At 40.9% G+C, this 26,064-nt stretch overlaps 5 protein-coding genes and 2 non-coding genes across 12 annotated transcripts; 5 read left to right on the plus strand and 2 right to left on the minus strand.

The window, feature by feature from the left end:
- Positions 1-92: 92 nt before the first annotated feature.
- On the plus strand, positions 93-4,290 carry LOC125968427 (dentin sialophosphoprotein). Its single transcript, XM_049719461.1, has 9 exons — positions 93-250; positions 499-553; positions 699-743; positions 955-1,014; positions 1,210-1,263; positions 1,349-1,375; positions 1,461-1,526; positions 1,669-1,731; positions 2,040-4,290. The coding sequence occupies exons 2-9, from the start codon at positions 500-502 to the stop codon at positions 4,080-4,082; spliced, it is 2,412 nt and encodes an 803-aa protein (XP_049575418.1). The 5' UTR covers positions 93-250; position 499; the 3' UTR covers positions 4,083-4,290.
- A 284-nt stretch (positions 4,291-4,574) lies between these two features.
- On the plus strand, positions 4,575-4,648 carry trnai-aau (transfer RNA isoleucine (anticodon AAU)). The gene has a single exon. It is a non-coding gene; the product is annotated as a tRNA-Ile (tRNA).
- An 87-nt stretch (positions 4,649-4,735) lies between these two features.
- On the plus strand, positions 4,736-4,809 carry trnai-aau (transfer RNA isoleucine (anticodon AAU)). The gene has a single exon. It is a non-coding gene; the product is annotated as a tRNA-Ile (tRNA).
- A 372-nt stretch (positions 4,810-5,181) lies between these two features.
- Positions 5,182-8,348, minus strand: aptx (aprataxin). Of its 2 annotated transcripts, XM_049719465.1 has the most exons (7): positions 8,199-8,348; positions 7,887-7,933; positions 7,520-7,786; positions 6,858-6,917; positions 6,556-6,782; positions 6,108-6,211; positions 5,182-5,727 (listed from the first exon to the last, which is right to left on the minus strand). In XM_049719465.1, exons 1-7 carry the CDS (start codon positions 8,326-8,328, stop codon positions 5,564-5,566), a joined length of 999 nt encoding a protein of 332 aa, XP_049575422.1. In that variant the 5' UTR covers positions 8,329-8,348; the 3' UTR covers positions 5,182-5,563. The 2 variants fall into 2 exon arrangements, with proteins under 2 accessions (XP_049575422.1, XP_049575423.1); XM_049719466.1 differs by lacking the exon at positions 7,887-7,933 and having other exon boundaries at positions 8,199-8,336.
- A 34-nt stretch (positions 8,349-8,382) lies between these two features.
- dnaja1 (DnaJ heat shock protein family (Hsp40) member A1) lies at positions 8,383-13,928 on the plus strand. Its single transcript, XM_049719464.1, has 9 exons — positions 8,383-8,517; positions 9,271-9,422; positions 9,496-9,682; positions 10,912-11,016; positions 11,781-12,008; positions 12,083-12,197; positions 12,358-12,473; positions 12,559-12,659; positions 12,753-13,928. The coding sequence occupies exons 2-9, from the start codon at positions 9,291-9,293 to the stop codon at positions 12,984-12,986; spliced, it is 1,218 nt and encodes a 405-aa protein (XP_049575421.1). The 5' UTR covers positions 8,383-8,517; positions 9,271-9,290; the 3' UTR covers positions 12,987-13,928.
- Positions 13,929-14,765: 837 nt separating this feature from the next.
- Positions 14,766-21,327, minus strand: LOC125968429 (WD40 repeat-containing protein SMU1). Its single transcript, XM_049719463.2, has 12 exons — positions 21,144-21,327; positions 20,379-20,589; positions 19,877-20,029; positions 19,672-19,788; positions 19,425-19,544; positions 19,002-19,121; positions 18,789-18,905; positions 18,432-18,559; positions 17,759-17,885; positions 17,303-17,464; positions 16,431-16,583; positions 14,766-16,254 (listed from the first exon to the last, which is right to left on the minus strand). The coding sequence occupies exons 1-12, from the start codon at positions 21,167-21,169 to the stop codon at positions 16,156-16,158; spliced, it is 1,533 nt and encodes a 510-aa protein (XP_049575420.1). The 5' UTR covers positions 21,170-21,327; the 3' UTR covers positions 14,766-16,155.
- LOC125968434 (perilipin-2) lies at positions 19,699-25,937 on the plus strand. Of its 5 annotated transcripts, XM_049719468.2 has the most exons (8): positions 19,704-19,833; positions 21,190-21,282; positions 23,829-23,855; positions 24,054-24,249; positions 24,569-24,651; positions 24,783-25,020; positions 25,106-25,242; positions 25,529-25,937. In XM_049719468.2, exons 2-8 carry the CDS (start codon positions 21,190-21,192, stop codon positions 25,880-25,882), a joined length of 1,128 nt encoding a protein of 375 aa, XP_049575425.1. In that variant the 5' UTR covers positions 19,704-19,833; the 3' UTR covers positions 25,883-25,937. The 5 variants fall into 5 exon arrangements, with proteins under 5 accessions (XP_068506734.1, XP_049575425.1, XP_068506736.1 ...); XM_068650633.1 differs by lacking the exon at positions 21,190-21,282 and having other exon boundaries at positions 19,699-19,833; XM_068650635.1 differs by lacking the exons at positions 19,704-19,833; positions 21,190-21,282 and adding an exon at positions 19,853-19,963.
- The last annotated feature ends 127 nt before the right edge of the window (positions 25,938-26,064 follow it).

Here is a 26,064-nt window from a genome sequence, read left to right on the forward strand (position 1 = left end):
TGATTGCTGACACAAATACATCTTGGCGTGTCCATAGAGGAGAAATCCGGAAGGAAGTGATGTAACAAAAGCATAATTTGGTTTGCATATATAGAGTAGCTCGGGGTTTCCTGCAGCATGTCCCAACTACGAGCTTGCCACTCACGCTTCTCCTGCTCGCTGTCACATATAAGCTGAAGCTCTGACAGCTTTTCATCTGGCGTCTGACTGAGAAAAGATTCTCCATTAAGCTTTGATCACTTCTACTCAGGTAATATTGAATATATTTACGTTGCGTCTTTTCAGTAAGTTAAATAAATGTGTTTGCCTTTTTCTTTACACAGAATATGTAATGTCTCTTTAGGTATTTGAAATGTGCATGCAAACATCTGCTTTTAACTTGAGTTATCTCTAACAATGATTCTAAAAATGATGATTATGCTCACATCTGAACTATTTTGTCTCTCTGTGTGAGTATGATCTAGCTTTATAGTAACGTGAAATACATGTGTTTTACAGAATGAAGGTCGTCGGACTAGTAATTTGCCTTATCGGGGCTATATTTGCCAAACCAGTGAGTACATACAAGTACAATGATTACTTACAGTTTTACCATTTTTGGCTTTTTGGCTATCATAAAATGTTATTTCTATGTGATGCTATACAGCTTTTTAAAAAATCACATACAGTGAAAACAAATGTCATTTTCTTTTGGACAGATTTCATTTAATGGCGCCACAGAGTCAAGTGAATCAAGTGAATCAGTGAGTGTTTTTTTTTCTTGTCTTTTCTTTAAATTCATTCAACACTAGAAACCCAGCACATCATTAAACTAATGGTGCAGTTATTATATTGTCTGCACTTCGAATCCTTCGTCTGCAGCTTACAGCAACAAATATTCAAAGAATGCACCAGCGTAATGATGTTGATGTTGAAAAGTAACATTAAATGTCCCTCCCTGTTTATTCCTTTTAGTCTCAAACTGGTGGTTCACATGTTCCACAATCCATTCAACATTCCAGCTACCCCCAGCAGGTAATTCATCTCACTTAAATATGATTTTATGTCATTTGCAAATCTTTGAGATTTGTTTCCTCTTATTGGGGGTGTTTTGGAGATCTGAATAACAAAACCAAAAAAAATGCATTGTATAACGAACACAGTAGTTACTATGTTGGTGTTCAAAAATATCATTAAAGGTCTCCTGTTTTCTGTGTTCATTTCTCCCAGTCTCTGGATGATCCACAATCCCATCAACCTTCCCCCTACCAGAACTACCAGCAGGTATTTTACTCGACAAGTGACTAAATTATGATATTTTGTTGCTAAAGGCATCATATTGAGATATTCTATTTTTTGTGGGTTTTAGAGCTCTGAAGAAAATCAGCAACAACAGGTGAGTGTTTTTGCCCATAGTTGACAGTGATAAACTTTTAAATTGTCGAAGAATATCATTAAATGTCCCTGTTAATTTCTTTCAGTCTCAAGCTGGAGGCTCATATGATCAACAGTCTTATCAGCAGTACTTATCCCAATACTACCAGCAGGTAATGTACTGAATATAACTGATTTTTTTGCATTGAAGGCACAATTTTGAGATGTTCCTCTAGCCTTTTTATCAAAAGAACATGCCCAATAATGGAGATGGTAAAGAGTATTATTGAATGCCTCTCTGTTCATTTCTCTCAGGCTCAGAGTGAAGGTTCCTATGATCCACGATCCTATCAGTATTTTCTGCAACAGTACCAACAGGTAATTTACTCTACATATATGACTTGATGTAGTATAGGCATAATTTTGAGATGTATTCTTTTCACTTGAGCTTTTGGTTTATTCGGAGTTTTGAAAAATTACCCTCACATTTTTTTTTGCATTGGGGACTTTTTAAGCCTACAGACTACGCAAAACTTTAATGACATGGGGCATGGAAAATGAATGGATGCAGCTGACTCTGCGAGTGTGCATGCAAGCCACATGGTGGCATACTGAAATCAAGCCCAAAGCTATTGGTAAAAAAAAATAGCTAAAGGCTTATTTTTTTTGCTTATTTTTTTTCTCAGAGCTTGAATCCAGCTTCTGTGAGTTCTGACAACCAAGTCGTAAGTCAGTCAGCGCAGCAAGCAGCTGACATCAGCGACACCACCAGCGAGGACGGGGACACAGTCAGCATTGCTGGCGACGCGCCTGACACCATTGACAGTGATGAGAGCAGCAGTAGCGAAAGCAATGAAGCCAGTGACGAGACTGACAGCAGTGACAGCACCAGCAATGAGGCCAATCAGAGCGTCGACGACTCAAAAAAAGATAGCACCGAGAGCAGTGAGGCCACCAGTAGTGACAGCAACCAGTCTAATGAAACCACCAAAAGTGACAATGATGGACCAAATCAACCTGACAACAAAAGTTATACAATCAAGAGCCCACTGAAAGTTATTTACAGCAGTGAGAGCATCGATGAGGAACCTGGTCAGACCTTAACGGGTAATAACGGAACAAGCAGCGAGAGCAGTGAAACCAGCAACAGCACTAGTAGTGAAAGCAGTGAAAGCAACAGCAGCGAGAGTGCCAGCGATGAAAGCAACGAATCCGCCATGGATAGCCCCAACCCCAGTAGTGAAAGCCATCAGACAGTTAAGGTCAGTGAAGTAAGCTATGCCATCAAGACCTCATTGGGAAGTGATGTGATTGACAGTAGTGAGAGCACCAGTCAAGAAACCATTCAGACCAGGGATGACAACAACAAAAATGTGACTAGCGACATCAGTGATAGCAGCGAGTCCAATGAGAGCACCAGCAATGGATCAAGTCAGACCAGTGACAAAAGTTATACCATCAAGAGCCCATTGGTAAGTGAAGTTATTTACAAACGCGGGGGTATCATTGAGGAACTTGGTCAGACCGACAAGGGGCATGATGGAACCAGCAGTGAGAGCAGCGAGACCAGTGAGGCCAGAAACGTCACAAGTAGTGAAAGCAATGAAACAAGTCAAGAAAGCACTGAGACAGACAGCAGCGAGAGTGCTAGTGATGAAAGCACTGAGTCCATTAGTAGCCCCGACAGCAGTGACAGCAGCAGTGAAAGCAGCAGTGAAGAGACCAGCATGACCAGTAATAGCACCAGTACTGAGAGCAATCAAAGTGTTGCTAGTGACATCAGGGAAACTGGTAAGGCCAGTGACAGCAGCGAGTCTAATGAAAGCACCAGCAATGGGTCAAGTCTAACCGATGACAAAAGTTACGCTTTCAAAGCCCCTTTGGTTCGTGAAGTTATTTACAAAAATGGACTCAATGGTGGTGAAGCTGGTCAGATGAGCAAGAGCAGTGATGAGACCAGTAGTGAAAGCAGTGATGACAGTACAAGTAATGAAAGCAAGGAGGCAGATAAGGGTAACAAGGCCAGTAATATCCCTAGTAGTGAAACCCATGATGCAGTGAAAATCAGTAAGGTCAACTATGATGTCAAGGCCTCGCTGGTAAGTGTGAATGACAGCAGTGAGAGCACCAGTGAAGAAACCACTCAGACCAGCATTACCAGTGATATACAAAATGACAGCAGTGAATCCAGTGACACTAGCAGTCATGAAAGCAGCAGGACCAGTGAAATCATCATTCGTAAGAACAGTAAGGCCAGGGACATCACCGGGCATGAAAGCAGTGAATCTAGTGAGACCACCAGTCTGGAAAGCACCACTAAGGACAAGGAATCCACTAGTCATGAAAGCAGTGAGTCCAGTGATACTACCAGTCATGAAAGCAGTGAATCCAGTGGAACCTCAAAGGCCAGCGACATCACTGGGCATAAAAGCAGCGAATCCACAGAGAGCAAAAGTCATGAAAGTAGTGAATCCAGTGCCACCAGTAGTCAGGAAAGCAGTGAAACAAGCAAGGACAGTGACAGCAGTGAAACGAGTAAGGCCAAAGACGACAGTCATGAAAGCAATGAGGTCCACCAAAGCAAAGCCACAGACTGTAATGATGGGGACGAGAGCTGTGAGAGTGAGGAGTATTTCTTCCAGGACATTGGCGATGATGCTCACTACTCAGTGGACAATCTCTTGGTGCCAGATGAAGACAACGTGGAGTTACAGCTGCGGAGAAGATGACCTCACATAAAACAAGTCTCCCAAATCAACTGCAAGACTGTTGAAGATGCTGTTTGGTGGTGACATGTGGAACATAAGCTATTTTTTCTACTCCTGAATGTGTGTTTACTGAAATTATTGTTTGCTCCTCTCTTCACCTGGTGGCAGAGTGTCTCTACAGTTTACTGCATTTTGTGTATGTCTTATAAAAATAAATCTTTAATTTTTATTTACCTGTGTCATACTTACAACAACGTGCAGCAATTTACTAGTAAACTATGCCTCCAACCTAAATACTGCATAGCGGTAACCCTCACCCTAACCCTAACCGTTCACCGGCATACAACATATGTAAAAAATAGACGTAACAAAAATTGCGGCCCGAACCGTGGTGGCCGGCCAATTTATTCGGTTCGAGCGTGGTGCTAACACAAAATCGCGTTCTTTTGGATTATTCCTTCGCGTCATCAGTCAAAACGTATAGAAACTTATACTACGCATTAGTGACACTATGGCCGGTTAGCTCAGTTGGTTAGAGCGTGGTGCTAATAACGCCAAGGTCGCGGGTTCGATCCCCGTACGGGCCACGTACTCTTTTGCGTAGACTGGATTACTTTTACTCGGTCAACGATAATAACCGTATAGAAACCAAGATTACGCTAGCAAGCCCCATCGGCCGGTTAGCTCAGTTGGTTAGAGCGTGGTGCTAATAACGCCAAGGTCGCGGGTTCGATCCCCGTACGGGCCACTTAAACTTTTGATTACTTGTCAATTTTCCAACATCTATTTTTTTTTTTACAGCTATTACATCATAACTCAGGACAGGATAACATACAGTGGCAGCATTCTTGTATTTGGAGACATTAAATATACTCTAATCCAGGGGTCACCAACTCCAGTCCCCTACTCTAATCTAATGCATTTTACTCAGCTTCTGTCACTACTAAAATCAATTGTGTTGCAGTTACTAAAAGAAATTCACAACTGTAATTTCACACCTTTTTTTTGTTCTAAAACTATGAATACAAAAAGCATTACTTTAAAGCATTATCTAATATTTTTATGATGTTGCTCAGTAGGTTACTTATAGGAGCACATCCAAATTTGGAACTACTAAGTGTTGACGTTAACATTATTCAGTATTTATTGAGTAATGTTATAACAATCACCATTATCTCCAAAAGACAAATACAAACAGTAACAATGACAAAAGTATTTCCTTTAATCTACATTGAATGTTTTACTAAGCAATTGAAAAGCCATTTAATAAGCGGGAAAAGAAGCAAGGTAGGTAGACCATTGTGTCATGATGCTTAAATCCACGAGAAGAGCATCTCATATTGCATCTACCTATTGTCCATATCACTCATCCTCACGAGACACAGGTGAGATGGTATCTATCATCTCAGTTAACTTTGGGTAAAAGGCAGGGTTACACCCTGGACTGGTCGCGAGCCAATTACAGATGTCCCACAACGAAGGTATGAACATTTGAGGTATCATCACGGACTGTCTGCAGGGAAATGAGACCTGAGATGCTGTTTCAGAGCTGGTATAGTGGCAAGTTCTTTGCGACACATGTGGCAACGTAGAGGTAGTTTTAACAATTCGCCGGTGCCTTCTTTAACTGTTACCTTTCCATCCGTTTCAAGCATATGGATGACATCTGCAGGGAAATCACAACAAAGAGCACAAAGTGATCAAATTTAGACCATTTTTTTTCATTTATAATTGTCCTAATGCTTGGGATGTCCGAAACAGTAACTTTGGTTCCTGTAGCCTTCCATGAATGGAGACTGATTTGTATTTTTTCAAAATAAGACGTGCCCCTATTTTCTGACATGTTTTGAACCAAACTGAGTCATAATTAATCAATTAGTTACATTTTCTGCACTGTCAATTGGAAATAATGCCCTGTTTTTGAAGGATACATTGAAACATGTTTTTATATCCATTTTATCCAATAATAAACAAAACAATTGACAGATTGATTTTTAAAAATAATCGTTAGTTGCAACCCTGCCATGACCAATATATTGATTTCACCTTGAGATTCAATAAAGTAGGCTGTTGTGAACGAGTTCCAGTGCTTTTTGTTCTTTAAGCAAGGAGAATCAAAGTCTTGGCTGATCACGTGGAGGTGCACATGACTGCAGGAGGAAAAAGACAACATTTGACACAAATGTATGTGTGTGAAAAAAATATCATAACAAGGTATACCAAAATCTAAATTGGTATTTTCATGGTTCAGCAACAGAAATGGCTGTGCCTTGCACAGGTAAAATCCTAAAATTTATTTTCAGCATGTGTGAAAGAAAGCTTGTAATTTGCAACATCATCACACTGCAACTGCGATTCAAATTTTGAATGGTAGTAAAACTAGTTGCCGACAAATCAGCCACTTATGAAAACAAACCGTTCAGTTGGGTTGGGCCACATTGATCATTGTGCAGCGAGCCCTTACTCAACAACCATCACTTAAAGATCCAGTTACCTCATACTTGGGATGGCATGGTAGCCACTGCGAAAGTCCAAGGAACTGGCGTGTGGGCACTGTTGAATCATTTGCTCGGCTACTTTCTGCATGTGCTTAACCAGGTTGGAGTGTTCATTGCACAGCGCCTTCAGGCTGGGAATGGATAGCCATGGAAGAACCAGCCAATGGTAACGTGCCTTGGGGTATTTGTCTTTGATTACAACTACTTGATCATCCTTGTACACCTACAAGAAATAAATATGTATGATAACCATATAACCATAGCTGTGATTTATTCATGAGCCTGTCTTTATAAGAACCTGCATTTTGGGGTCTTGCATTGAAGCCGTCAGCCCTTGGCTCCAATGTCCCACGCTTTCCTGTAACAGATTACTTTTTACTTATGATTTTGGCTGCATCTTACTAAATCCCCTTGATGTTGCTCCCCAATGAATTACATGGTGCTTTGTCCACTGGAATAAATAAAGGCCAAACCTCCAATGGGTGTTTATCTACCACAACACAGCACATCGCATTTGTAAAGCTGAAGTTTACAAGGAGTTTAAAAAGAAAGTTCTGCCGTATGCAGCATAGAATATATAAAATATTTTCTAGAGTGAACAAGAAAGAATTAGGGAATAATATTTAAGATCTGATGTCGAGACAAGAATCCATCTCACTAAAGTAATGGAGGCACAAGTGCAATGAAAATGTGTTACGTAATTCTGTAAAACCCTAATAAAGACCCTCCCTGAAAGAACAAACACTTATCCTAATGTATGTCCAAAACTGGCCACTCCATGAGAAAACATGGTAACTAATCAATTACCATATTTAATTTATTGTAAGTAACTGATTGTCATGAGGTCATTGGGATATGTCAAAAATGGTAGCATTATGCAATTGAATCAAAATTATTGTTAAAAAGTCCCGAAAAAAAGTTAATATATCAGCACAACATTTTCAGTTGTAAATGTCTTACATTGATTTTGCTTGAGTATTCTGCTCGGCCAGACCCAAGCAGTTGTTCAGATTTTTTGGCTGCTTTTCTACTGGGAGCCTCTGGACAGCCTTCTTGATCCATGGAAGACACTTTGAGTGGTCTCTTACAACTACCAGGATCTTTCTTGAATTGTATTGTGTATGGGTACAGCTCATTCACAATGTGGAGTAACTGGCCAGGCTTCATTTTGACCTCCTTCCCTTGACCAACCACCACAGAGTCGATGGAGGTGTGGTTTGCACCCAGCTATAGGATCAAAATGAGAAAGCAAATCAGTAATCATCTTTGAAATTAAATAATTAAAAACATCTTTATTGCAGGTATTCAATTTAGTATTTTCTCTTACCTGTTTAACGTGGACAAAACCTTTGTTGCAGTCAGCTTTCAACTCAACTGGTTTGAAAAGGATTGTTTGGGTAAAGTTGTAAATCAATCAATTTATGAATCATTGCATTTAAAAAGAACCTGAGAAAATAACCTAGATGAAATCAGTAGTATTATACTGAGTATAATCTGAGTCATGCAGATAAAGCCACATTAAAAGTATGCAAAACAGAGTTGTAACATTTAAGAATACAAAACAAGACCTTGAGATTAAATCATTAGTAACAAACTGAAATTAGATGAAGTCTAATCTATCTGGCGTAGTAGAGTTTACCTTGTTCTCTGGAGCATTTTTTGTCTTTAATAGTAGTTTCTGGCCCACGACCCAGGACAACTGGCTGAAGGTGAGGCAAGCAAATAGGTTTATGCGTTTCCTCTTGACTAACAAGCCAGCAAATTGACATTTTTGCATTTTATGTAGACTGAAAATATAAGAGTTAGATTAACAACCCGCCCACGGTTGCTTTGTTGACTGCTATCGGCGCCTTGTGATGACGTCGCCGCGGTGCCGCTTGCTCCGTGAGAGAGAAAATTCTGGAATTTCAAGTCTTCGCTTGACTTTTCGGCGGCGTCAACGTGTTGCTTCCAACAAGGTTTGAACGAGTTGTTGCGAGTACGCGAATGAATATTAGTGTATGAATTCCGTTAAATGGGTCAATATAAAAAATGTTACCATCGCATCTTAAACTAGCATTAGCTAGCGTTAGCAACAAGCAACAAGGCTCTCGAAAGCAGGGCCGGAGAAACGAAACCTTTTTAACACATTGGCAATGCTTTGCAATCACAAGTTACTTCTATTTCATACCCATTTCAAAGTATTTGTTCACATTTTAGTCTGTGTATGTCTCTTTCAATGTCTTAAAGTCAGCATGATTTTACACGTGACAATGATGAAAGAGGGCAAATGGCTTTTCGTTGAGCTTGTTGTGTCATTTGGGTTTTGTAATGTAATCATAGACAAAACAACCCGTGACAGTCACCACGTGGTCCGACAAAATCATCAAACTTTGCGTTTGGTTAGAATTGCTTTTGCGTTTGGTTAGAATTGCTAAGTTGTTGTGTATAAATGTCAAATATTTCTGATTCGGCCACTCCCTTGAAGAACTAGGTGGCATCACGTGTTTCCATGCCCCTAAAATATAATCTATTGATTCACTTGCAAATTACACAGACATAAAAGTCCAGTGTTGTATTTTGTAGAATGTACCCATATATGCGTATTGAAAGAGTAAATGAGTTTTCATGATTTCCCTTTTCAAAGGCTATCATCTCAAGGAAAACATGGTGAAGAAGTGGGTTACGTTAGGTCCTTAAATATTGTGTTTTCATGATCTCCCTTTTCAAAGGTTATCTTCTCAAGGAAAACATGGTGAAGGAAACGGGTTTCTATGATACGTTGGGGGTGAAACCCCATGCAACTCCCGATGAACTGAAAAGGGCTTATCGCAAACTTGCTTTGAAGTATCATCCTGACAAAAATCCCACAGAAGGAGAGAGGGTAATAAAAAGTGTCCAAATTGTGACAATTTGTATCCGTCGCGTTCTAATGAGAGTTTTTGGATTCTTTGTAGTTCAAGCAAATCTCACAGGCATATGAGGTGTTGTCAGATGCCAAGAAAAGAGAAATTTATGACCGGGGAGGAGAAGAGGCCATCAAAGAAGGAGGCGGTGGCGGTGGAGGAGGAAGCTTCGCATCCCCGATGGACATATTTGACTTGTTTTTCGGAGGCGTGAGGCGGATGCACAGAGAGAGAAAAGGTACGTCACTTGATTTTTTTCATAAGCTGTATTGGTATTTCTTTTATTGACAAACTACAGGTTGTTAGACAAGTCTGTTTCACTTTGCGTTCCCCTATAGCAGGGGTCAAATTCACCAAGGGCCAAAAAATTTGCTACTAGACGACGGTCGGATTGTTGAAATGTTTATTAAAACATATTGGAATGAACATAGCCTATTGAACCAAGACCTAATACTATTATTTAATAATTCAATGAATAAGGCAATATTTTCTTATGGATCTGTCAGTCATTTCAAGTGAAATCATTTTTCAACAGGCAAATGGATAAAAACGAACTTCCTTCAAAGAAAACCCGTATGTTCAGTACAATAAAATAATAAAGCAATATTTTGTTATGGCTCTGTTAGTAACCTCAAGGGAAAACATTTTCAAATTCAACTGTTTTTAAAGACAAAATGTTTCTTAATATCAAGATAAATAGAATGAGAGTGCATGCATTATGAAGTGAAAATGCATTACTGTGCTGCTCTATAATCCCACAGATCACTGTTTTAAAATAAGAAAAAATAATAAGAGGAGCTCATCTTCTGGCCTCTAATTGGTGACTTTTAAGGATAATTATTCAGTCTTGGACTTTATCTTGGCACTAAACAGACCAGGGTTCGATTGTAACGCTGGTCCGGACCTTTTGTGATTGTGTGAATACACGCAAATGAATCCTGGTGCCAATTAAAGAAACGGACCAAGACCAACTTTTTCAAGTGGTCTCGGTTTGCTTCAGGTGCGAATAAAAATGTACAGTCTGAATAGGAACCGCACCAAATGAAAAAAAAATCCAGACCAAACCCGCGGGCCTTGACTTTGACATAGCTTTGTAATAGCTCAATGACCTTTAAAAGCTATGAAAACCCAACTTCCATTTCCGGAATGCTATTGATCTTAATTTTCTGTAGCAAAGTATGAAAACAGAAAAGCTGAGAAATTATCATTAATTAATAAAGAGCAAATTTGAGTTTCAAAATTGTTAAATAGTTTTAGTTGGAGGTGGTAGGCCTCCAGTTCTTTTTCGGGAACACAAAACTCCTTGCATGTATGGTACATCTGTCTGGTGGCTGCTTTGAAAATTTTATCTGAAATCTGTGTTGAACACAAAACATCTTGATATGAGCTGTTATAAAGTGACAAAGTTGTGAAACACTCTGAACAGTATTGCATAAATAAATTGCTATTTTTTTCCTCCCATGGCAGGGAAGAACATAGTGCACCAGATTTCAGTAACACTGGAAGATCTTTATAATGGAGCCACAAGAAAACTTTCTGTCCAGAAAAATACTCTATGTGAGAGATGTGAAGGTATGTCTAAAGATTCAAAACTATAATAAATGCTGTGCTTTTTTTTTTTTTTAAACGCTTTACATAATTTCTTGCCCAAATGGCTTTATGGAGCCTCACAAAAACTCATCCACCCACACACACATTGACATAGCATCACATACCAGCGGTGTCTCCGAGCTTCTTCATTGTAGTTGTATTGATTTTAACAAACTTCGATTGTTCTTTTCTGACTGTATTTCTTGGATAGGCAAGATTAGTTCCTTTATCCTCTACTCAGCTGACCTAACAAAGCCTTGTGACATCATTTTTTTTTTTTTAATCTTGGTGATAATTTCCAAGGAAACATTCCAGTCGATTCTTTACTTTTTGATGTAATTACAGAGATTGTCTGAAAAAGAGACCTGATTTAAAAATAATTACAGAGAATGTCTGAAAAAGAGCCCTTATTTAAAAATATATATTTATATATTTTAAAAGCCATATTGAAAGTTGGGTATACCACCAACATTAAGATATTTTGGACTAATCAGAAGCCTAATGAAAGAGCTTTATAGAAAAGCACAGCAAAAACAATCTAATGCATGTTATACATATTTTACGACAAAGACATTTTCCACCAATGTCTCAATGCCAGACTTCCATTTATCTTGGACAAAAGGCCAGAACATTTGAAAACAAGATTAAAAATGGACTTTTTGTGTGAACAAGGCCTTTGTTATTGTGAAGAACTGCCATAGCCCAGAAATTGAACTCTGACAGCTTTTGAAATATTGCATCAACAGGTCGTGGCAGTCGTAAAGGGGCAGCCCAGATGTGCATGTCGTGCCATGGTACGGGCATGCAGGTTCGAGTACACCAACTAGTGCCGGGTATGGTCCAGCAGGTGTCCACAGTGTGTCACAGCTGTCAGGGCCAAGGTCAGCGAATCAGTCAGAAGGACCGCTGCAAAGCGTGCGGTGGTCGGAAGATGCTGCGACAGAAGAAAATTCTGGAAGTCCACATTGACAAGGGTAAGAACAAAGTAAGAGCTAACCATAATGTAGAATCGTCAATGAAAGATAAAGCTAAACCTTACATTGTACAGGGATGAAAGACGGGCAGAAGATCATGTTTCACGGGGAGGGAGACCAGGAGCCAGGTCTTGAGCCAGGTGACATCATCATTGTACTGGACCTGCAAGAACATCCCCGTTTCACAAGGTAACATTTTCACCTCTAAATGTTAATTATTTACACTGTGCGTAGGTTTGTAGGCTAGGAGTTGATCACATTCTGTATGGGCTGGATAAGTACACCACATTTGCACAGTGATATTCTCCCCGGGCGGTACGGTGATGCCAATTTTGCAATGCGCTTCCAGGAGAGGAGAGAATTTGACCATGTCGATGGAGTTGCAACTGGTAGAAGCTTTGTGTGGGTTCCAGAAGCCTGTGCAGACACTTGACAACCGAACCCTCCTCATCACGTCCCATCCAGGTCACAAGCACACTGTGTCAACTTCTTGCAAAAAGGTCCCGACTAAAACCAGTTAATAGATGCAAGACTGTCTTTTGACCCACAGGGGAACTGATCAAACCCGGGGACACCAAGTGTGTCAGCAATGAAGGGATGCCAATGTATCGCCGGCCATTTGAGAAGGGCAAACTCATTATTCACTTTTCTGTAAGCGAGCCACGTTTACGCATACATGCAACCCATGTCACACATTGTCTCACAAGCTTGACGTTTCATTTAACCCAAATTCCCTTCCTCTAGGTGGTGTTCCCCAAAGCCAACTTCCTTCCAAAGAACAGACTGAAGGAGCTCGAGCGCTACCTTCCGGTAAAGGTGGACGCAGAGCAGCCGGAGAGTATGGACGATGACCTCTACATCTACGCCGACCTTGAGGACTGTGACCTTGAGAGCCGCAAGCGGCACAGGCATCAGCACTACTACATGGATGAAGATGACTATGCCAGCACCGGAGGTGTTCAGTGCCAGACGTCTTAAACATCCACTTTGCATTCCAAAACCTTCATCTTCTAAAGTTAAGCGCCTTTTTAAAAAAAAAAAAAAAAAAATCTCATGCACTTTTTTTGGAGGGGGGGTTAACTTTTCTCAGTTGTCAAACTGAACCACAAAACTGTGTTTGTCGTCATTATTTTTGAAAGTCTGAAGGACTTAATTGGTGTTGCTGCTGTAATGACAATGTAAGAAAATGAAATCCTCTTTTTGTCCCGATAACACTTTTTTTATGCGGGGGCGTGGCATTCTGCTACAATGCCAATATAATATAGAATAACCTTTTATAGTATTACTGAATCACTTGCTGTTGTAAACATTTCGTCAATGACCTGTTCAATCCAATGTGTGTGTGTTAAAATGGAGTGTGCATGCTCACTTTTATTACATGTATGCTATTTTCTAAACATTTCTTAATTTTAAAAATGTGACTGAAGCTAAGCAGCTAAACAATGCTTGAAATTTTTTAGTTGAAAGCCTAATATTTAACTTGGGTTCACCAATTAATTCCCTACTGCCATATTAAGTGTGGTCTTTGTTTTGCTTTTGTACCTGTCATGAAAGGGGACAATTTGACAAGTCGGCAAAAAAAAAAAAAAAAACATCCTAAATGAGCCAAACTGTCTGCTGTTCCAGTAGTGTTTAAGATTCAGAAACGTTTAGGAACTGCAGTTTATTTGGGTTTTTAATTCAATGTTTACTTGGATACACCACTTGAAGCATTAGCATGTTATAAACGTTAGGGAATGACATCTGGAAATATAAATGACACATTTTAATCAACAGAAAGAGTTTAAGGCCTGCAGGTCATTCATTTTGTCTCATGTCATGGTGGTTGTCAAACTGGTTGTTGTTGACTGTAAATGCCATGTTGGTAGGTGGCTCTGCAGCTGTGTTAATCTTACCTCAATAAATGATTGTCTTAAGGAATGTTGAAATTATTTGATGATGCACTAAGGTGCATCCATTCTCAACAAAAGCAAAGATGTATTTTTCATGTCTGGCACATTTTTAAGTTATTTGTGTATCTGACTTATCCAATTTAAAAAAGCATACAAACATGCTGACAGTCGAATTGAAATCAGTTGGAAAACACATTATATCTGCAATTAGAGAAAATATATTTCGCTCAGCAGCTTGCAAAACCAGTTGCAGCCAGGACAAAACAGCTTTAACTTGGCAAGAGCCAGATTGATAAAAGTGAATCCTCAAAGGAGTTCTCCACAGTATTCTCGTTTTTTGGTGAATTCTCAAATATCGCGAGACCTCAGCTTGCAGGCAAGCGTACAGCTTCTCGACACTGACAACAATCCATCCATTTGAAAACATTGTGAAGTCTTGAACGAACCTTTAGCCCCACAACATCCAGATGAGCGCATCTTAAAAGCTGGTAGGTACTTTGCAGTACTCAATACTCGGACAAAGAATAGGTTCAAGAGCGTTTATAATTCCAATATTAATCCGCAAATGTATAAACAAATATATCATTAACTTTAAAGCAAGGTACAAGTAAGGAATGAGTCACATATTTCCAAAATTTTAACGTAATGGCAGCTGGTATAGTTGCTTTTGAGAATATTCGTGACTCTCAACATTTCAGGAAAATAAATAAAGGTTTCAAAGACAGTAAAGCACTGTACGTAAGTTGTTTACAAGTGTCTAACCGGTAGATGGCGCCAAAGCTACTATGAAAGACAATTCACGCCTGCATGTGTTAATGGGACCCAAGAAAAAAAGCAATTATCCATATAAACACGAACAACTATATGGAAGATTTTGGGGGATTTTACTGATTCTCATTTCTGACAGTGGCAAGCAGAGATACATACGTTTATATTTACACAAGAACAATGGCAGATGACTGCCAGTACCATTGGAAAGAAATACAGTATGATTTGCACCTTTACATTACTGAGAGTTGTTTGTACTACGGAAGAGTAATACGTGACGTCACGTTAATTGTACGTACTGTACGATATTCATACAACGTGCGTCACTGGAGCTTCACGGAGACTTTAGTGTTGTTGTCATGCAAATGCTAAAATAGCTCGATCTGAGTAATAATTAGCACTGAGGTAGCATGCAGAAACAGACAATACTGGGGAAAAAACAGATACAAAAACATTTACAAAAGTGCATTAGAAACAAAAAGTTACATATAATGCATTATTATACTCCTGATACTGTTTGTTTACGGCCAAACAAAGAACCGACATTGTTTTGTAAAAGTATTGTCACAGCAGTTCACCATCATGCATTTTCATATCTAAATACAAAATAGATGAAAATGAGTGAGTTTACACTGTGCTGGCAAAATTGAAACCATGATGAAGTAGGCACTACTAGTATTAAGGACCTACTTTGATTGAGCGTTCATAGACACGATACAACCATTAAATGTAAATACATGAATAAATCATCTGTTTAGAAAAGAAGTCATCTGATCACTGTAGTAAAAAGAGTTCTCACAGAAATGCTGCATCCGTTTTCATTGTTTTGTTGTCAGATGAGCTTGGCAACCTACATCCACAATATTTTGCTTTTGGCTATGTCCGTTTCTCTTCTCTCACCTGCAGTGAAGCTTTTTTTTTTTCTTAACTCATACAGGTGCCAATCAAGTTTCATTTAATGTGATATTGCTTATCTAGGGTTTAATTGTTGTCAATCCTTGCAAGCCCATGAAAAACCCGTTCGACAAGGATATTATTGTTTTAATGCTGAGAATATATGATCGCCTGAAGATCATAACTGGATTGCTCTAATGTAATTGCAGCTCCTGTGGCCATATTTACATGTTCACAAGATTGCTACATATGTTAACCAGCACTATAATCCTAAAATATTATACTATTTCTTCCATTTTTTTCTTTATTTGCATCCACCTGTCCATCTTAGGTACGCTGTGATGTTGAGGCAAAAGGACCAGTCAGTCACAAGGTGAGCCCACTCCAGCATCAGCTATTCTACTTTAGTAGTATATCTGTCTGTCACAATGGTTTGCTGTATGGTCTGATGCATAAAAGCACCTTTAGTAGACTCATTGTGATTAGTTGTTCGTCTGGTTTGTGTCGTGTCTCAATTCAGTATTTGTTGCACGTTGGAATGCAAACATCACGTGTGAGATTCTCCGCATCATCCAAGACCCTGAGTCATCAGTCTAAGGCTTCCACAGCCTCAGGAGGCCATCCACGCTGTAAGTAGCAATCAGATTCTCATGTGGGTGGTGAGTGATGCCAATTATATCTTTCTCATGGACCTGCAGTGGGCACAAAAGCACATAAGCACATTCTCTTCTAGCCGTATTTATTTTTCTGGTTAAGTCGTCCCAAATTCTTACATAACGCTGGCAACCTGAATTTAAGTAAATTATAATGCTCATACATGTTCCCTGCGGGCTTTTGATAATGAACGAGTATTCTGCGCAGGGCCTACCGTCAGAGTTTTCTCCAGTCTTGCTGTCGCGTAGTTGAAGCAATAGAGCACCAAGTCCTCTCCTACGCAGTAAATCCACTCACCTCGCGGGGACACTGCGCTGCACACAAACTTTGCTCTCGACTTTTTATCTGCACTAAACGTCTTGACAGTCTGAGAAGGAACCAAGCAAAGAAACTCATAATATCCTCCATAGAAAAAAATGACAAGTTTTGACTGAGACCAAAATGTTTATCATGTTGATTTCTATCATACTCAAAGCTAATATACTAACTAACGTTGACTTTGACTACGTCAGAGGGCCAAAAAAAGAAAGCTTTCAATATGATGTAGTCACTGCAAATTAAACTAAAAACAATAAACATAATATTTCTCTGACTGCAAAAATTATTTTCACTGGTCAACAGCAAATTTTAAGATCCATTTAAGTGTCTCTAAATGTATTTTTTGACACTAACTCAAAAATGTTCATCTGCTTTTCTAGCACTGTTTTTCAGATTCATTTTTAGTTTTTAAATTTGACCAATTAAAGTTTATGGAAAAAGTTTATTATTTTATGAATTTACCGTTATATTGTGACAGTAAAGAAAAAAATCTACCTGTTGCTGAACCCAACCCGTAAATCATAAATGTTATTGAATGTAAAAATAGAGAATAACATGGGCAGACTCAGAGTAGGTGCAAAAAAAATCATCTGAACATGAAAAAAATTGCCAAAACTCGTTAACCAATAATATTTGTAAAGATGGATTTGTTTTTAGCATTTGCTTTGGCACACATTATCGCAGGTGGGGACAAATTGCACTTAATTCCGCGTCACTCTACACATACAGACAGTGAAGAACTGTATGATTTGATGTGATCCCTCTTACCTGACCCTGCGTGTTCATGACAACAACCGTGCTGGAATGGTTGCAAACCACAAAGAGCTGTGGATTTTGGGGAAGAGTGATCACGTTGTTCACGGGGACATCCGAAGCCCGCGACAGAGACTTAAACGTGTGGATGCATTCACAAGTTTTGCTGTTCCAAATCTAAAACGTGCACACACAATAGTAATCATTCATTAAATAAAACAGTTAATCATCAGATGAACCTGTATTCAATAAATCAATAAAAACATCAGCGCCAGCACTTTTTTAGCACTCTTGTCTCTTTAAGTTATCCAATAATAATTGTGCATTTTTTTTTAATAAAAGCTTTCCATTCACGCTGCTCAGTGACTGGAATAAAGTTTCTTTTAAATGGTGAAACTGCATGACACTAATTGCGTTATGCATTCAAAAACTGTAAGGTGGCATCATGTCTCATCTGATCGCCCAATGTACCTTAACAGTACCGTCCGATGATGCGCTGATGATATGAAATCCATCCTGTGTGAACGATGCATCATTCACAAACGACAGATGTCCATTTAACTCCTTCAGTGTTTGGCCCGAACGCAGCTCATGGATCCTGAGCAAGACATAATAAGTAAATATGAAAGGAACCAACAAGCAATTATCTTCAACTCAAGAAGATATTTAGTTTTCCTTAAGAATGGACAAAATATGTTGCTGAGCTGGGAGTTTTGTTTAAATTTTTCAATGCCAAGCTGGGCTGTGAAAAAAAAGCGCCTGTCAATTCACTGCATTCAGTCTAGAAATTTGTGACTCATAGAATAGCGCATGGTGGAGCACGTGTTGTTCCTGAGCACATGGAGTCTCGACTGCCCCCACGCAAATTTATGTGCCGGCGACAGGGGAACGGCTCAGCCCACACACCCCTGGAGACAGAAATAGAAATATCTAACTTCTTTATTGTGATAGAGTTTGTTGTTGAGTGTGCGTGCGTGCGTATGTGTGTGTTTTGTTAAAACTGTCTGTAGAAAAATGCTCATCACTTGGTTGCCAACAATTAGCAAAGATGGTATTTGTGAACTTGTGGAGAATTCCCTTTGTAAATGATCCCAGTCGAATTTGTATTTTTTTTTTTTGTAAGGAAATAGCTTAAGAAACGCACCTGATGGTGCGGTCAAAAGATGCACTGAGGATTTGGTTGCTATCCTTGGAGAAACTCAGACAGGTCACACCTTGGTTGTGTGCATGCTCAAACCTGCGCAGGCACAGGCCACTCTGGATCTTCCACACCTTGCACACAAAGACATACGCAGAAGGGTTTCATAAAATAAGTCCATAAAATAACAAGGAACCTTCTACCTGCTGTGGCGTTGATTTATTTTGACAGTGCGATACATATCTAGCAATGATACACAACAAATCAGTAATTCCCAACATCTTAGCCATGAGAGATTATCACGTGACATGGAAAATTATTATTTTTCTTATTACGATTACAATACTTGATCGATGGATGTACCTTTATTTTTCCATTCTGAGCGCCGGTGGCAAGTAGATCTGAATCCTGGCTGAAGCACACACATAACACTGCATCGTCCATCATCATAAAACTATCTTGGGCCTGGTACTTTAAATCCTAAATCGAATACACGTAGAAAAGAGGATAGATTGTGTGAATGTCTTTCATGGACAAATAGATCAGCTGGCCTCTAGTGCCACTCATGGCGTTTACCTTGCTTATGTTGCCCGTGTGAAAGTTCCACACTTCAATGAATCCATCCACCGAGCCAGAGATTAAGTATTTGCCATCGGGAGAGAAACGGGCACATTCCACATGTGACCGACGTCCAAACTGCACATCAAATCAAAGTTTTCTTAATTTTGATTTTTATATAACAAAATTGTAGGAATTACTTTTTAAAAATTAATTGTGCTCATTTCTGAAGCACATGTTTTTTTAGCCATTTTTATCTGAATCTATCACTGCTAATTCATTTGTTGTGCCCAGTGACCTTTGCCCTCAGAGTGCCTGAAGGTCACATGAAACAATGCCAAAAATTGATTTGCAACAAATGCATCAATTCACAATTATAGCCTGTGAGCACAGCTTTCCATATTTTCAATTATTATTATTAATACATACGGTGTTGTTTACCTTAATGTGACGGTACAGTTGGGTTGGAAAAGTCTCTTTCTCTGCATATATGTCCTTTTTGCATGGGCTCTCGATGGTCATTTCAGGTGAGAGGCTCTCTGGTGAGTTCAGTCTCAACGACTCAAAAAACAAAAACAAATTTACATTATTGCTTCATCCTGAAAGTTCTCCCAAAAGTCGATTATGCCTAACTTTATGTGTGTGTATTCATCGCAATGTGTGTTCAATAATGATTTTGGATACTTACCCCGACTTCTTCCAGGAGGCCCATGAGGCGGGATGGCGGCACCACACTGACCTCCCTCACCAGCTCCTCTGCAATGGCTCTACGTCGCTTCTCCTTGCTGCTACCTTTTGGGTATCCCTGCAAAAGGAAGGAAGACCAAGGTGTCCCTCTACCAAAATACCTGTGAGCTGTTTCACTGCGCTGCAGCAACCTGGCTTGGTCTCACCTCACGCGGGTCAAAATAGGAGAGTGTGAGCAGGTGTTCCAGGTGGCTGTACCTCTCGGGCTGGGTCTGCTTCAACATGATCATCGGGTCGGTTTGTCTGAGGAGTGAACGGGCAGCGCCCACCTCCCTCATCTCAATCAGCTCCATTACCACCTGTTGGAGTGAATTTAACAGGAAATTATACAGCACATTCAAAATGTAGATTTTTAAAATGACTTGTTTAAAAATGACCCAAATTGAGTAAGAACAGCTCAGTATCCTTTCGGGAGATATCTAACATGTTTAGACTATAACTGATGCAGAACAGCTCTACAAACAGCAAATAACCGCAATCATATAAACATCGTTCAATTAATTGGTCTAGGATAGACGTAATGTCTATGAAAACTAAGCCACCATGAAATTTAGTGCTGTAAACCCAATATTTAGATGTTATTTCACTGAGTTAAAGAGTAAAGAAGTGATTTTAAATTTCTTGTTTCTGAGAAAAAACAAAAGTCACCTGTTCATAAAGGTCAATTAGTGTGTTGTCAGGCAATTTGAGGGATTCAATTGCTAGCAAGACTGAGTCCCAGTGGCCTTTTTGGATGTCTGCGATGAAGCTGTCGATACTCTCCACGGTATTGAGCGAGACTGTTGTCTCTTCCTGTAACGTGGTCAAGGTCCTGTAGAGGTTGTTCTCCTTTAGGTATTGCATTATAAGGCGAATGACACTACAGAGAGAAGGAAGAAATTGATAAAGCCATTGTTTGTGTTAAGTTTTGGGCCACATCTTTTTGTAGTCTTAATGTTTGTATGACGAATTGCACAAAAATTATGATAATAAGGAATAATAATAATTCTACACGTGGATCACATGTTGCCACCAAGTGGTGCTGATGTTCTTCTCTTAAGCCAACCGCGCTCATTAAACCTTTTTTAACACATTGTAAGAAAATCCACTAGAGCGCTTTTCCCCAAAGGAAGCAAATGAAATGTAATTATGGACCATCAAAAGCTTACAGGCTGGCGCTTTACGTCAACAGGCACATGCATATAAAACCTTGTCTCCTCGCAGCATAATCATTCTGCACATATAATTACAGCACCAAATGAGGACTTTGGCATTCATCAAAAAAATAAATAGCTGCATTTCAAACTGAATAGTAAAAATAATATTGCAAATATCACCGCATTTTAAAAAAATATGTAACGTGCAACTATCAAGGTGCCCTAATCGGCGAACGAGTTAAATGTATTCAATTAATTAATTAAAATGTGTTCTTACTCCGAGGGCTCCATCTCCATAGCCATGCTGACGTTATCTCCTGCAGATGCTGCAACAGACTGAAGTGCGTGGTGACTGCGCGCTCGTCAAAGCCACGTGCAGCTGGTCCATTGAGGCCCGCCCACTGCACGTGTTACTCGTGCGTGTCGTTCGGCTTGCAACAACAGTCTCGACCCCCCTCCCACCCCCAAATGCTATACAAAAGACCGAGAGGCTGCACCCCGCCCTCCTCCTGACGCATACCGACACATTCTGGCCAAGCACGTTTCGATGATGCTGCCCCATCAATCAACATCCAGCATCAGCACCACGCGGGAACATCCCACGTGTTTTAAAGCGTACACGGGGCCCAAAACATACATCTTCTGGAGAGAAACGTGATATGTTAAACAAAATGAATTCCTTCAATCTGAATGGATTTTTATGTATGTATGCAGCGTACCCGAAATGCACTTTTCCATAGGCAATACTTATGTATGCATGTGATTTATTTTCCTTTTTAATCAATTAGGGAAAACAAGGCAGCACAGTGAAATAATGGTTAGCACATCGAAGTTCTGGGGTTCGGTGTTTGAATCTGGCTGACACGCCTCTACAACGTTGCGTGGACATCGGGGACAGTGCCTCTGGATTGGCAGACTGGGGTGGTGGTTCCCCTCTTTAAGAAGGGGGACCGGAGGGTGTGTTCCAATTACAGGGGAATCACACTCCTCAGCCTCCCTGGTAAGGTCTATTCAGGGGTGCTGGAGAGGAGGGTCCGTCGGGAGGTCGAACCTCGGATTCAGGAGGAGCAGTGTGGCTTTCGTCCTGGCCGTGGAACAGTGGACCAGCTCTACACCCTCGGCAGGATCCTCGAGGGTGCATGGGAGTTTGCCCAACCAGTCCACATGTGTTTTGTGGACTTGGAGAAGGCGTTCGACCGTGTCCCTCGGGAGGTTCTGTGGAGGGTGCTTCGGGAGTACGGGGTGCCGAGCCAACTGATAAGGGCGGTTCGGTCCCTGTATCACCGATGCCAGAGTCTGGTCCGCATTTCCGGCAGTAAGTCGGATTCGTTCCCAGTGAGGGTTGGACTCCGCCAAGGCTGCCCTTTGTCACCGATTCTGTTCATAATTTTTATGGACAGAATTTCTAGGCGCAGCCGAGGCGTTGAGGGGGTCCGGTTTGGGGACCTCAGCATCGCGTCTCTGCTTTTTGCAGATGACGTGGTGCTGTTGGCTTCTTCAGGCCGTGATCTCCAGCTCTCGCTGGAACGGTTCGCAGCCGAGTGCGAAGCGGTCGGGATGAGGGTCAGCACCTCCAAATCCGAGTCCATGGTCCTCGATCGGAAAAGGGTGGAATGCCCTCTCCGGATCGGGGATGAGATCCTGCCCCAAGTGGAGGAGTTCAAGTATCTTGGAGTCTTGTTCACGAGTGAGGGGAGGATGGAGCGTGAGATCGACAGGCGGATCGGTGCAGCGTCGGCAGTAATGCGGACCCTGTACCGGTCCGTTGTGGTGAAGAGAGAGCTGAGCCAAAAGGCAAAGCTCTCAATTTACCGGTCGATTTACGCTCCTACCCTCACCTATGGTCACGAGCTATGGGTCGTGACCGAAAGAACGAGATCTCGGATACAAGCGGCCGAAATGAGTTTTCTCCGCAGGATGTCCGGGCTCTCCCTTAGAGATAGGGTGAGAAGCTCGGTCATCCGGGAGAGACTCGGAGTAGAGTCGCTACTCCTCCACGTTGAGAGGAGCCAGATGAGGTGGCTCGGGCATCTTATCAGGATGCCTCCTGGACGCCTCCCTGGGGAGGTGTTCCGGGCATGTCCCACCGGTAGGAGACCCCGGGGACGACCCAGGATGCACTGGAGAGACTATGTCTCTCAGCTGGCCTGGGAACGCCTTGGGATCCCCCGGGATGAGCTGGATGAAGTGGCTGGGGAGAGGGAAGTCTGGGAGTCCCTCCTGAAGCTGTTGCCCCCGCGACCCGACCCCGGATAAGCGGAAGAAGATGGATGGATGGATGAATCAATTAGGGAAAACAAGGCAGCACAGTGAAATAATGGTTAGCACATCGAAGTTCTGGGGTTCGGTGTTTGAATCTGATGATAGATTTAAAATGAAATGATAGAAATTTGCAATACTGTCCAAAAACCTAGCCGGTTTTTATGTTGTCTTCGTGGTGTTCGTTAAGATTTATGGATGTATCTCGTTTAGGAAGCATTACAACTGTTTACGCTCACCAAACCTGCCAATCAACAATTTTATTCCATCGAAATTTATGATTTGTTGCATTGATTTAGCTGTTTTCCTTCAGATGGTCATCTAAATTGTGTGTAAAATATTTGTCCACCATTTAAATTATTTTTCTTTAACTTGTCTACAATGAAAGCGAACGTAAAATGACATTGTACCTATTGAAAAAGATTTATCAAATATGGCCTTTGAACGCTAAAGTCTGCTCACTTTGACTGTCAATCGCATTTATACGCGGGGTATTCTAACAGCGCAAATTGTGTGATCATCTCGCGAGATCTACAATTTAACGAGACCTAAGTTGGCGTTAATTGGTCAGTCGCCGAAACGTGACGACAAAGTTTTCCCATAATTGGTGTTTAGGGTGAGGAAGTGGCTATTTCCGTTTTGCCATATCTTATAAATTCTAACGTCCTGTCATGTTCTTATGTTGTTCCTTCTGTGCTTTTAGGTAGCCAACATGTCGGGAGACAAACAGGTGAGCTCAATTCACTTTATTAACCCTTCGTTTGCTGCATGAAACATTTTCACTGGTGTCACGTTTAGGACCACGCTTTGCCTCGGATAGCTTCACTGCAGCACACGTTGACATTGTCGGGTTCCAATTGGGACCTCAATGTCCGCGTGACTGTTTTATATTGCAGTCGAAGTGTAATGTCTTGTTCGTATGCCGCAGAACGCTGCTGCTCGAGTGGCCCAGCTACCCCTGGTACGCTCTGCCTACGCCAGGCTGTCGGTGTTGTACACGGATACCAAAAGCAGCGGCGCCAGACTGAAACGTGTTTGTGAGGGCCTGGAGAGCAGCGTGACCGTGTTGGGTTCGACGGCTATTCGCCGAGTGTCACCTGTCATCTCTAAGCTGAAACCGCAAGGTGTGTGACTCAAAAGAAAAGTTTTTTTTTAACAAAAGAACAAAGTAATAAAACATTTAAAAAAAATACGGATATAAACAAAGAAAACACAAACTGACTCATGCAAACGTACTACATAGTGACCATACTTAGAATATAATATAATTCAGCATTATTGCAAGCAAATTTCAACAGCTCGTTTAATGGGCAAGACCACGTAAGTCAATGCAATTCTGTTAGCTGCTAAATTAAATCGATCTGGTTTAGTCTGTTTACATTTGCAAGAGAAATTTAAGATCTAGGCAAGTGGTTGATGCCCTCCTACTGTCTATTTTCATAGTTTCCTTTGCCAATGATGTTGCTTGCAAAAGTCTGGATTGGTTAGAGGCAACCTTCCCTGTGCTGCACACACCCACTGACCAGGTTAGGCATTCAATATTTCTTTTTGCTGAGATCTCTGATGAGCATTTTAACTCATACTGTCTTATTACCCCCCTCTCCCCCCATTTAGAATATGTTAAAATAACTGTCCTTCTTTGATGCTTGTGTCCCAGCTTGTAGATGATGTTAGAAGTAAGGTGCTGGAGGTGCAGGATGCGGTGACCATTGTGGCACATGGAACTGTGGACTGCGTGCAGCATGTAGTGTCAGGTGTCATGGTGAGGGTGCAGCAACCAGATGAGACGCTGGTGGGAAGAGCTGTCACTGCGTCCAGCATGGGACTGACTTCTGCACTGAATGTATCTGAAGCTCTGGTGAATCGTATGCTACCACCTCCAGCGGAAGAAAAAGGTAGGTGGCTGAGTGGGTAGGAATCAAAATATACTCTATTGTGGCTTGGTACTAAACAGAAATGTCATTTATGCTGGGTTTATAGAAGAAGAGGTCGTCTTAATTGAAGGTTCTAATGCAGCTGCGTACGAGAGGAAGTACTCGGTGCGGCTGATGACACTTTCCATCACGCTGTGCAAGAGAACTATCCAGCTGGCCGTAGCCAAGATGCATTCTGCTCAGGTCTTTACTTTGGTTTACCATCAAAAAATGTACAGGGTTTTATCGAGGCAAAATTGAATCCAAAATTCTCCATAAACACAATAATGCTGTTTTTTGCTTAGTATTGTAGTTGCGTAGAATAGCACTGCACTTTATGCACTCTACACATATTACTTGATTTGCTATTTGTACTTATGAACAACTCAATCGTATTAGCATATAAACATGATGTCCACAAAATGTCAAAAAAAAACAAACATGTTTCTTCTGCTAAGGAGAGAACTACCATATTTTCTTTAATTTGCAGATCATGGAGGCTCTTTCCACATCTTCAGGTCAACGTCGTATCCTGCAGTCAAGCCGGCTGGCCCTGACATGGAGTTTGGAGCAGCTCCCACTAAATATACAGCAACAGATTGTGGCAGCATTCTTCTACTTCACAGAAATGTATAACTCAAGAGTCACCCAACAGAGCGGCTCCAACCAAGTTAGTGTGCGCAACAGTGCAGCCGCAACACCAGAAGCAAGTCTAACTCCACTTAGGGGCAGCAAGAATAGTCCGCAGCCAAATTCTAACTGGCGAGCGAGGAGACCCGCCAGCATGTCGGTGATTGAGAGCCGACTGAGCTCATCAAGAAGAGGAGTGGGCATCGTTGACTGATTTCACTGAGTGGTTGGTGTACAAGTTTATGTAAATAAAGGCAATTTAAAATTGAGCAACTTGTTAAGTTGTTTTCAAGAGCAGCAAAAAAAAAAAAAAAACCATTTGACTTGCACTTGACAAAGTATTTTACAAGTTTGGTAACCTCAATTAACACGGGTGCTCATTATTGATGTAAGTCG

This window comes from Syngnathus scovelli, chromosome 5 (assembly GCF_024217435.2).
Source record: "Syngnathus scovelli strain Florida chromosome 5, RoL_Ssco_1.2, whole genome shotgun sequence".
NCBI classification, from domain to species: domain Eukaryota; kingdom Metazoa; phylum Chordata; class Actinopteri; order Syngnathiformes; family Syngnathidae; genus Syngnathus; species Syngnathus scovelli.

Coding starts and splice junctions, on each gene's coding strand:
- LOC125968427 (XM_049719461.1), top strand. CDS start 500: ATGAAGGTCGTCGGACTAGTAATTTGCCTTATCGGGGCTATATTTGCC. Junction 1,264..1,348: donor CCTACCAGAACTACCAGCAG/GTATTTTACTCG, acceptor TGTGGGTTTTAG/AGCTCTGAAGAAAATCAGCA. Junction 1,527..1,668: donor TATCCCAATACTACCAGCAG/GTAATGTACTGA, acceptor CATTTCTCTCAG/GCTCAGAGTGAAGGTTCCTA.
- aptx (XM_049719465.1), bottom strand. CDS start 8,328: ATGTCAATTTGCTGGCTTGTTAGTCAAGAGGAAACGCATAAACCTATT. Junction 7,934..8,198: donor AAAATGCTCCAGAGAACAAG/GTAAACTCTACT, acceptor TTTTCAAACCAG/TTGAGTTGAAAGCTGACTGC. Junction 6,783..6,857: donor TGCAAGACCCCAAAATGCAG/GTTCTTATAAAG, acceptor TATTTCTTGTAG/GTGTACAAGGATGATCAAGT.
- dnaja1 (XM_049719464.1), top strand. CDS start 9,291: ATGGTGAAGGAAACGGGTTTCTATGATACGTTGGGGGTGAAACCCCAT. Junction 9,683..10,911: donor GATGCACAGAGAGAGAAAAG/GTACGTCACTTG, acceptor CTCCCATGGCAG/GGAAGAACATAGTGCACCAG. Junction 12,660..12,752: donor AACTCATTATTCACTTTTCT/GTAAGCGAGCCA, acceptor CCCTTCCTCTAG/GTGGTGTTCCCCAAAGCCAA.
- LOC125968429 (XM_049719463.2), bottom strand. CDS start 21,169: ATGGCTATGGAGATGGAGCCCTCGGA. Junction 19,545..19,671: donor GCCTCCTGGAAGAAGTCGGG/GTAAGTATCCAA, acceptor TTGTTTTTTGAG/TCGTTGAGACTGAACTCACC. Junction 19,122..19,424: donor AACTGTACCGTCACATTAAG/GTAAACAACACC, acceptor TTTGATGTGCAG/TTTGGACGTCGGTCACATGT.
- LOC125968434 (XM_049719468.2), top strand. CDS start 21,190: ATGCTGCAACAGACTGAAGTGCGTGGTGACTGCGCGCTCGTCAAAGCC. Junction 23,856..24,053: donor ACATGTCGGGAGACAAACAG/GTGAGCTCAATT, acceptor CGTATGCCGCAG/AACGCTGCTGCTCGAGTGGC. Junction 25,021..25,105: donor ACCTCCAGCGGAAGAAAAAG/GTAGGTGGCTGA, acceptor CTGGGTTTATAG/AAGAAGAGGTCGTCTTAATT.